At 46.4% G+C, this 10,498-nt stretch overlaps 1 protein-coding gene across 6 annotated transcripts in view; it reads left to right on the top strand.

Annotated features, from left to right (window-relative positions):
• Window positions 1-701: 701 nt before the first annotated feature.
• Window positions 702-10,498, top strand: part of CD58 (CD58 molecule) — a 77,612-nt gene continuing 67,815 nt past the window's right edge. For 3 of the 6 annotated variants that reach the window (XM_055355939.2, XM_019020804.3, XM_004026414.4), the window contains exon 1: window positions 702-871. In XM_055355939.2, the coding sequence (XP_055211914.2) occupies window positions 802-871 (70 nt within the window). In that variant the 5' untranslated portion in view covers window positions 702-801. The remainder of the gene's footprint in view (window positions 872-10,498) is intronic. The other 3 variants (XM_063695839.1, XM_063695841.1, XM_055355945.2) reach the window with 1 other exon arrangement.

Genomic DNA, 10,498 nt, shown 5'->3' with positions numbered 1-10,498 from the left:
TGCCGCAGCTTGGGCTGGATGGATGTGGGGAGGCTGGGCAGTGAGGGAGATGTGGATCTGACAGCTCAGCCTGAGGGAAAGTCCCGGTTGAGATGGGGGAAGAGAGAAAAAGAGGAATCTGAGAAGGGAGAAACCAAAGGCTGGAAATCCCAGCTCCGGGGATAAGGGAGTGTGGGGACGGGGGAGGCCTGCCTCAGGTAACCCTACGCCTAACAGTTGTCTAAAATGCTCCCTTTCCTTGTCACGTTTGATGAAAGTGGTTCAGAGGCCGTCTGATGCGGGATCACACAGCGCTGAAGGGATGAGGGGCCCCGGGTGCTCCCGCCCGTCCCGCTGCCTCCTCCGGTGGCTCTCTGGGAGCCACAGCCCCGTCTAGCCACGGAGGGGCCTTCAGCACGCCCCAAACGCTAAGGGGAAGCGCGGGAGGTGCGGTAGGAAGGCAGAGAAACCTGGTTTTTAAAACGCAAGCCATTTTCAAGGCTTGAAAGAAAGAATTTCTTACTTAAAAATAGCGTATGGAATGGCGGCGGAATGACGGGAGGGACCGAGCTGGGGGACTGGACGGCGCCCCGGGGACACAGGAAGGAGGCGCGCAGAGTCGAGCCCAGAGGCGCGCCCGGGGAGTGGAAGCGCGAAGACAAACGCGGCGCCGCGGAGGGTGGGGGAGGAAGGGCCGGGGCGGGCCGCTGGCTGCCAGCCCAGGGCGGGGCGGAGCCCTACTTCTGGCCGACCGCGTGGGCGGTGCTTGAACTTAGGGCTGCTTGTGGCTGGGCACTCGCGCAGAGGCCGGCCCGACGAGCCATGGTTGCTGGGAGCGACGCGGGGCGGGCCCTGGGGGTCCTCGGCGTGGTCTGCCTGCTGCACTGCTTTGGTGAGTGAAGCCTGCCCCAGGGGCCCCGCGCCGGCCGGCGGGTACTGGGCAGCACCCAGGCTGGGTGGACGCGCCGGGCTCGAGGCGGCTGCCGATCAGAGACGGGTGGGGACGGGTCGCTGTGGGCCGGGAACAACTCAGCCGTGGGAGCCTTTTCAGGAAGAGAAAGTTGTTATTTCATCGCCAGTGTCCCTCATGGAGTCAGCAAGGAACTGTGGCCTTAGGGAAGGACGGGCTCCTGCCCGCTAGCCTCTCCTGCGGGGCCTGCGCCCCCACCGCCGGCCCCCTCCCGAGCTCCAGTGACCAAGTTCCTTCCTGGGCTTCCCCAGTAACGCCGCTGAGCGCTTCAGCGGACTGCAGAACTTCTTCCCAGCCGTGAACGCGCCCGGGACGGGGAGCGGGCGCGGATGCCACCTGCTCGAGGGCGACGCCTGCTGCCCTCCCCGCGCGGTGCCGTCCCCGCCCGCGCGGCGTCCGCCGTATCAGCAGAGAGGACTTTTCAGAGTCGCCCCACAGCGAGGAGCGGGGAGGCAACTAGGAAGCCCAGTCGGCAGCGGCCTCACGTTGGGATTCCTAAGTGGTGCGACTCCTGCTCCTTTTTCCTCCCCTCAAATCCTAAAAACTAGTATCAGAACTGGTTCCATCCTCTCCGTGTGTTGTCAGCCAAGTCGTCACAACAACCTCAGGAAATAGGTCCCTTTCTTCCCATTTTGCCTCCCCATCCTCCTTCACCCTCCACACATTGGCCCCAGTCAGGCCATAGCAAAACCCCGGGAGTACAGCAGTAACCTCCCAGCGAGTTCACCTGTACCTGAGGGGTTCTCATGGCTGGCTCCTGCACCCCACTGCCAGCCCTCCAGCCCCGTCCGTCCACTTGCTCAGCGTCCACTGCCTGCCCGGGAGGTGCGCGTGTGCATCTATGGAAGACAGCCAAGGGGGAGGGGTTGAGATAGACTCAAAAGTACCTGCACGATCAGATAAAGAAGTCAGTGTTGTAAGAGAGGCCTGGGCTGGGCGTGGTGGCTTACACCTGTCATCCTAGCACTTTGGGAGGCTGAGGCAGGTGGATCACTTGAGGCCAGGAATCGGAGACCAGCAGGGCCAACACGGTGAAAGATCAGCTCTACAAAAAATACAAAAATTAGCTGAGCGTGGTGGCGCATACCTATAGTCCCAGCTACTCGGAAGGCTGAGGTGGGAGAATCACCTGAGTCCCGGAGGCAGAGGATGCAGTGAGCTGTGATTGTGCCACTGAACTCCAGCCTGGGTGACAGAATATGACCCTGTCTCAAAAAAAAAAAAAAAAAAAAAAAAAAAAAAAAGGTGAGCTGTGAGGGTACAGAGGGAAGGAGAAGGCAGTCTCTTTTGTGAAATCAAGTGTCTTTTGTGAAGCAGTCTTCATGGGAGGGAGGATATTTGAGCCCAGCCTTCAAGGACTGGTGATGTGTGGACATGTGATAATGTGGGAAAAGATTGCTGAGTGTCCCCTTAGGGAGTCTGGATTCTCTGAGCTGAGAGAGCTTCTCTTGGGCCTTACAGGATCAGGACCATGCGCCTGGGAAGAAGAATCTGTTAGCAACAAAGAGGAAGGCTGCAGTCAGGAGGAATTGGAGGCAGGGAGGCCAGAAGGCCAGGGTGGACTACCATCACAGGGCCCAAATAGCTCTGGGGAGTTCATGTGCGGGTGGCTGGGGAAAAGAAGAGATACAAACAGGGATTAATTGAATGGATGGGGTAACTCTCTTCCAGGCAAGCTGGTCCCTCATTCCCTGGCACCTTGGGTCACTGCTGCCTGTACCTGTGTTCTCCCTTCCACTGCAAACCCAGTTTGCCCAAGCTCCACCTCCAACAGATTATTTGAACTGTCCCTTCCTGGTGATCTCTCTCACCTAATTCATGTATTCATTCAGAAGTCATTTGATTCAGCAAACATGTATTTATAAACTTCTCTCCGTAGGCCTTAAACTAAAGACAAGACTGAATGGGTATATCCCCTTTTGGGGACCCAAGCCTGCCGCATTAGGGAAGCTGCAAATGCAGTGATTAACAGCATCAGCTCTGGGGTCAGATGCCTAGCTTTGGATCCTGGCCCCACTCCTCACCTGAGTCATGAACTTGTGTGAGTTCCCTAACTTCTCTTCACTTCATTACCTTCACTTTTGAAGAGAGTACCACTCACATGAGGGAAAGGAGAATAATAAACCCACTTCATAGAATTACTGGGAACATCAGTCATTCAATAAATATTTACTGAGTGTCAATTATGTGTTAAGCACTGCACAATGGACGGGGGATACAGCAAGCTATGCACAGTTCCCTGCCTTTGTGAAGCTCACCTTATAGTGAGGGAGAGAGACAGTAAGTAAATGAGTAAAAACATGGATGCTGGATGGTGATAAAGTAAACATTTACTAGTACAGAGATGAGTAAAGCAAAGAAAGGGGGGATGGAAGTCGTTAATATTTCAATTTAGGGTTTTTTTTGAAATTTTAGAACAATTAAAATCTTTAGGACAGTTGCAAAATTAGTACAGTGAACATTTGCGTACTTTCTCCTTGAATCACCAGTTAACTGTCACATTAGTTTTCTTTGTTATTTTTGCCATCTATTATTTTTGCCAAACCATTTGAGAGTTTCAGACCTCATGACACCTCACCTGTAATTCTTTAGCATATGTCTCATAAGAACAAGAGCATTCTCCAACAAGTCACAGAATCATCATAATCTGGAAATGTGGCATTGATACAATACTGCTTCCTGGTAGAGAACCCAGAAGCCAGTCCTGCACCACATACTTCATTTGATAATCATGCCTTTTTAACCCCCTTTAACCTAAAACTGTTGCTTTTTTTTTTTTTTTTTTTTTTTTTTGGTACTTTAAGACATCATCATTTTTGAAGTGTCTGGGCTGGTTGCTTTACCGAATGTCCCTTTGGATGTGGATTGCCTGCTTGTTTCCTCATGATCAGATTCTGGTTGTAACTCTTTGTAGCAGGAATACTTCATAGCTATGTTGGGTCCTTCTCAGTGTGTCACATCAGGAAGATGTGGTCTGTTTGTCACATTATTGGAGATGTTAACTTTGACATTTGGTTAAAGTGAAGTATACCAGATTTCTCCATTGTAGAGGCACCATTTTACCTTTGTAAGTAATAAATGATGTGTTAAGTGATGTTTTGAGGTTGAGTGAATATCCTGTTCTCCAGCCATTGTTCATTCAGTGGTTTTAGTATCCTATGGTGATTCTTCCCAGAATCCATTATCACTAAAATATTTTATTTTTTGAGACAGGGTCTCACTGTGTCACCCAGGCTGGAGTGCAGAGGTGCTATCACAGCTAACTCCAGCCTCGACCTCTGAGGCTCAAGCAATTCTGCCACCTCAGCCTTCTGAGTAGCCAGGACTACAGGTGCATGCCACCATGCTTGGCTAATTTTTTTTTAGTTTTTGTAGAAACAGGGTTTCCCTATGTTGCCCAGACTGGTCTTAAACTCCTGGGCTCAAGTGATCCTCCCTCCTTGGCCTACCAAAGTGTTGGGATTACAGGCATGAGCCACCACATCCAGCCACTAAAATATTTTCAAATGGTAATTTTCTTCCGCCACCCTCGTCCCTTTCTTCTCCCTCCCTCCCTTCCTTCCATCCTTCCTCTCTCCCCTCCCCTCCCCTCCCTCCCCTCCCTTTCCCTCCCCTCCCCCTCCTTTCCTGTCCCTTCCCTTCCCTTCCCTCTTTCCTTCTTTGTTTCATTGCCTTTTCTCTTTTCTTTTGAGACACAGTCTCACTCTGTTGCCCAGGCTAGAGTATAGTGACACAATTATGGCTCACTGCAGCCTTGATCTCCCAGACTCAAGCGATCCTCCCACCTCAGTTTCCAAATAGCTGGGACTACAGGGACATGCCTTCACGTCCACCTAATTTTTTTGTATTTTTTATAGAGACGGGGTTTTGCCATGTTGCCCAGGCTGGTCTTGAACTCCTGGGCTCAAGCAATCCTCCCAAGTCAGTTTCCCAAAGTGTTGGGATTATAGGCATGAGCCACCCAGCAATTTTCTCTTCTGTTTTTCTATATATATATATTTATTAGTTTACATTGTTCAGTAATGGATAGCTTTTGCACACACATCCTCCCTTTTTTTCTTTTATTTTAGAAGGTTATGTGGACTCATGGATTCTTTTTTAAATATGGCATTCCTGTCATCCATTTTGATGCTCAGCAACCCCACATATGACAAGCGGGAACACCTTCAAGCTTCAGAGTCCTTTTGCTCTGTTTGTTCCTGTTTGATTTTAAACACTTCCTTACTTTCTGGCACAGAAAGATGTTCTGGACTCATCTTGTAGTGTTCCTGCCTCAGCCTTCGAATCATTAGGTTCCCTGGTTTCTTTTAGTGAGAGATGGTATTTAGAAATCAAGTTCTGGGTGCAAAGTGTGCCCACAGGTACCAGAGTCATTGCTTCTCAGCCTTGTCAGTTTTCAAAGTTAAGAAATAGAGTTTTTACAAAGTCAGGAGTTCACCCTGATACTTCTAACACTAATAATCTTGCTGCTTAGTTCTTCTGCCTCTTCTGCTCTTCCATATTTGCATCTCCTTACTCCCACAGTGAGAACTCTGTTCGTAGTAGCATCAGTATATTTTCCTAACCTACATTAAACCCCAAATCATTTTACAGTTGCTATACCAATCTACTACCAACTACAAACTTACTAAATACGGTTAAAGATTTCTTTACAGTTCCTTTTATTTTTCATTACAGTCTCCAACTTAGCAATGGTTCGACTTAAGATTTTTCAACTCTACAATGCGTTTTTCAAGATATAACTCCATAATAAGAAATATCTGTATATCCCAGTGAATATGCAATACTATATTCAAAAGTTACTTGGATTCTGGCCGGGTGCAATGACTCATGACTGTAATCCCAGCACTTTGGGAGGCCAAGGCGGGCGGATCACAAGGTCAGGAGATTGAGACCATCCTGGCTAACGCAGTGAAACCCTGTCTCTACTAAAACAAAAAATTAGCTGGGCATGGTGGCACACGCCTGTAATTCCAGCTACCTAGGAGGCTGAGGCAGGAGAATGGCCTGAACCAGGAGGCAGAGACTGCAGTGAGCCAAGATTACAACACTGCACTCCAGCCTGGGTGACAGAGTGAGACTCTGTCTCAAAAAAAAAAAAAAACAAAAAAACAAAACAAAACAAAAAAAAGTTATTTGGATTCTTTTTTTTTTTTCTAACTACCCTTCTTAAACAAGGTAACACTCTATGTATTTTTTTGTATCTCATTTTTGTCACTTAACCATACATCTGGAAAATCATTCCCTATCACTTCATAGAGATCCACCTCATTCTTTTTCACAGCTGTATAGTCCCCCATAGGGTGGCTATATGGTAGTTCATTCAGCTACCCTCTGCTGGTTAGTATTACATAGTGTGGTCAGGGAGGGTCTCTTTAATAGGGTGACAATTGATCATACACTTAAGGAAGTGAGAGATAGGCCACAAGGCTATCTGGGGGAGTGATATTCCAGGTCTACTACTCAGGACCCTGAGATAGGCTTCAAGCGTTTAAGAAACTTCAAGGATACCATTGTGGCAGAGAGTGGTAGAAAATGAAGTTATAAAAGTAGTCAGGGTTGGATACTGTAGATAAAGTTTTTAGGGCCTTTTAAATATTTTGGCCTTTTTGCTTTCAGTGACTGGAAAGTTTTGAAGGATTTTGAACAGGATTGAAATTATGATGACTTGGGTGTTTAAAAGAATTATTCTGGCTGCTGGATGAATAGTCTGTAGAGGAGAGAAAAGGAAGAGCAGGGAGGTTGGTTAGGCTGCAGGGGCAATGCAGGAAAGGAATCACTGGGGGTGGGAGATATCTGGATGTGTTTTGAAGGTGGAGCTGGCAGGATTTGGTGTGGGCTTGCATTAGTGGAATGACATGTGGATAGGGCCTGGATAGTGCTGGGCAAGTAGCAAGAACTCAAAAGTATGAACTTGGCTGAGCGTGGTGGTGCATGCCTGTAATCCTAGCACTGAGAGGCTGAGGTGGGCAGATCTTTTGAGCCCAGGAATTCGAGACCATCCTAAGCAACATGCTGAAACCCCATGATATGGTTTGGCTCTGTGTTCCCACCCAAATCTCACATTGAATTGTAATAATCCCCATGTGTCAAGGGCAGGGCTAGGTGGAGATAATTGAATCATAAGGGCAGTTTCCCCCATACTGTTCTCAGATAGTGAATAAGTCTCACAATATTTGATGATTTTATAAATGGGGATTCCCCTGCACAAGCCTTCTCTTGCCTACTGCCATGTAAGATGTGCCTTACTTCTCCTTTGCCTTCTGCCATGATTGTGGGGCCTCCCTGGCCATGTGGAACTGTGAGCTCATTGAACCTCTTTCCTTTATAAATTACCCAGTCTTGGGTATGTCTTTATTAGCAGCATGAGAATGGACTAATATAGTAAATTGGTACTGGGTAGTGGGGCACTGCTGCAAAGATACCTGAAAATGTGGAAGCAACTTTGGAACTGGGTAACAGGCAGGGATTGGAATAGTTTGGAAGACTCAGAAGAAGACAGGAAGATGTGGGAAAGTTTGGAACTTCCTAGAGACTTGTTGAATGGCTTTGACCAAATGCTGCTCATCTCAGATGGAGATGAGGAACAATTGTTGGGAACTGGAATAAAGGTGACTCTTAATATGTTTTAGCAAAGAGACTGGCAGCATTTTGCCTATGCCCTAAAGATACGTGGAACTTTGAACTTGAGAGAAATTATTTAGGGCATCTGGTGGAAGAAATTTCTAAGCAGCAAAGCATTCAAGAGGTGGCTTGGTTGCTGTTAAAAGCATTCAGTTTTATATGTTCACAAAGATGTGGTTTGGAATTGGAACTTATGTTTAAAAGGATAGCAGGGCATAAAAGTTCAAAAAACTTGCAGCCCAATGATGCAATAGAAAAGAAAAACCCATTTTCTAAGGAAAAATTCAAGCCAGCTGCAGAAATTTGCATTAAGTAATGAGGAGCCAAATGTTAATCATGAAGACAATGGGGAAAATGTCTCCAGGGCATATCAGAAACCTTCATGGCAGCCCCTCCTATCACAGGCCTGGAGGCCTTGGAGGGAAAAATTGTTTCATGGGCTAGACCCAGGGCCCCCCTGCTCTGTGCAGCCTCCAAACATGGTGCCCTGCATCCCAGCTGTTTTAGCTCCAGCCATGGCTAAAAGGGGCCAACATACCACTCAGGCTGTTGCTTCAGAGGGTAAGCCTTGGTGGCTTACACGTGGTGTTGGGCCTGTGGATGCACAGAAGTCAAGAATTGAGGTTTGAGAACCTCTGCCTAGATTTCAGAGGATGTATGGAAATGCCTGGATGTCCAGGCAGAAGTTTGCTGCAGGAGTGGGGCCCTCATGGAGAACCTCTGCTAGGGCAGTGTGGAAGGGAAATGTGGAGTTGGAGCCCCCACACAGAGTCCCCACTGGGGCACCGCCTAGTGGAGCTGTGAGAAGAGGGCCATCATCCACCAGACCCCGGAATGGTAGATCCACCAAGAGCTTGCACCGTGTACCTGGAAAAGCCACAGACACTTAATGCCAGCTCATGAAAGCAGCCAGGAGGATGGCTGTACCCTGCAAAGCCACAGGGGAAGAGCTGCCCAAGGTTGTGGGAGCCCACCTCTTGCGTCACCTGGATGTGAGGCATGGAGTCAAAGGAGATCATTTTGGAACTTTAAGGTTTAATGACTGCCCTATTGGATTTAGGACTTGCATGGGGCCTGTAGCCCTTTTGTTTTGGACAATTTCTCCCATTTGGAATGGATATATTTACTCAGCACCTGTACCCCCATTGTATCTAGGAAGTAACTAACTTGCTTTTGATTTTACAGGCTCATAGGTGGAAGGTACTTGCCTTATCTCCGATGAGACTTTGGATTTAGACTTTTGGATTAATGCTGGAATAAGTTAAGATTTTGAGGGACTGTTGGAAGGGCATTATTGTGTTTTGAAATGTGAGGACATGAGATTTGGGAGGGGCCGGGGTGGAATGATATGGTTTGGCTGTGTCCCCACCCAAATCTCACCTTGAATTGTAATAATCCCCGTGTGTCAAGGGCAGGGCCAGGTGGAGATAATTGAATCATGAGGGCAGTTTCCTCTATACTGTTCTTGTGATAGTGAATAAGTCTCACAAGATCTGATGGTTTTATAAAGGGGAGTTCCCCTGCACACACTCTCTCTTGCCTGCCACCATTAAGACATGACTTTGCTTCTCCTTTGCCTTCTGCCATGATTGTGAGGTTTCCCTGGCCATGTGGAACTGTGAGTCCATTGAGCCTCTTTCCTTGATAAATTACCCAGTCTCAGGTATGTCATTATTAGCAGTGCAAGAATGGACTAATACACCCCATCTCTACAAAAAGTTAGCCAGGTGTGGTGGTGCACGCCTGTAGTCCCAGCTACTCAGGAGGCTGAGATGAGCCTGGCAATTGCTTGAGTCTGGGAATTTGAGGCTGCAGTGAGCCATGATGACAAAACTGCACTCCAGCCTGGGTAACAGAGCAAAAAAATAAAAAATAAAAAATAAAAAGGTAGGAACTATTTTATTATTAACAGAGTCTGTCTTATTCTGCTGTTGTTGACATTTTACAGATCCTTTATTGCCAACTATCTGCATAACTAGATTTTAAGTTCCTTGTATGCAGAAGTCAAGTCATGTATTTTTTTTTTAATTTTCCTTATATTGATCTGTTTTTTTAATAGTAAAGATTGTTGAATCTGAACATTAGATGACAATGTATTTGTCCAGCATTTCTCCATTTGAAATTATCTCACATTATTATGTGAGACTTGTTCATGTGCTTTGCTGGAGTTGAGACTTAGACAGACTGTGTTTTTTTTATTTAGCAAAGATAATCCAAGTTAAAATAGTGTTGTGTGTTCCTATAGGAAAACTAGGCCCAGTGTTATAACAGAGTGTAAATAATAATAGCCGCTAGGAGGTAAGTACCTGCTCTGTGCCAGGAGCTATGCTTCAGATTTGAGATGTTTTTATTTAATTGTCACACTGATTTTATTACATAGGGAACATTTAATAGGAGAACAAAGCTTAGGTAGGTTCAGTAATGTGTCCAAGTTCACACAGCAAATAAGTGGCAGAGTGAACTTGAACTTTGATTCTCTCTGAATCAGAACCTATTCCTTTGTATGCTCTGTTGTATCCCTAGCCTGAGATCCACTAAGCAACTTTTTGAAGATGAGTACTACTGATTTCTTATATCCAACATGTATACATTGTCCAATGAAATTCTGCTAAAACATGTGAAATGTAGGTCAGCACAATTACCAGTCATGCAAAATTGTATTTAATATTATAATTCGTAATGGTGAGGGGTGCTTCTTTGGGACATAGAATTTACAATGGCAATTTATTGACATATTTATTATTAACATTATTATATTTACATTCTCTAGGTACCCATATTTCACTCCTAGACACTTTTGCATAATCTCAATAACATCATAACATCTATAAAAATTAACACTAATCCTGTAATATCACCTAACTTTTACCCGTATTCAGATTTCCCCAATGGTCATAAGAGTGTCTTTTGTTAAAAAACCCGGAT

Source organism: Gorilla gorilla, chromosome 1, assembly GCF_029281585.2.
Source record: "Gorilla gorilla gorilla isolate KB3781 chromosome 1, NHGRI_mGorGor1-v2.1_pri, whole genome shotgun sequence".
Lineage (NCBI taxonomy): Eukaryota > Metazoa > Chordata > Mammalia > Primates > Hominidae > Gorilla > Gorilla gorilla.
Note: the sequence above shows the minus strand (reverse complement) of the source record. Positions and strands in the feature narration are given on the sequence as shown.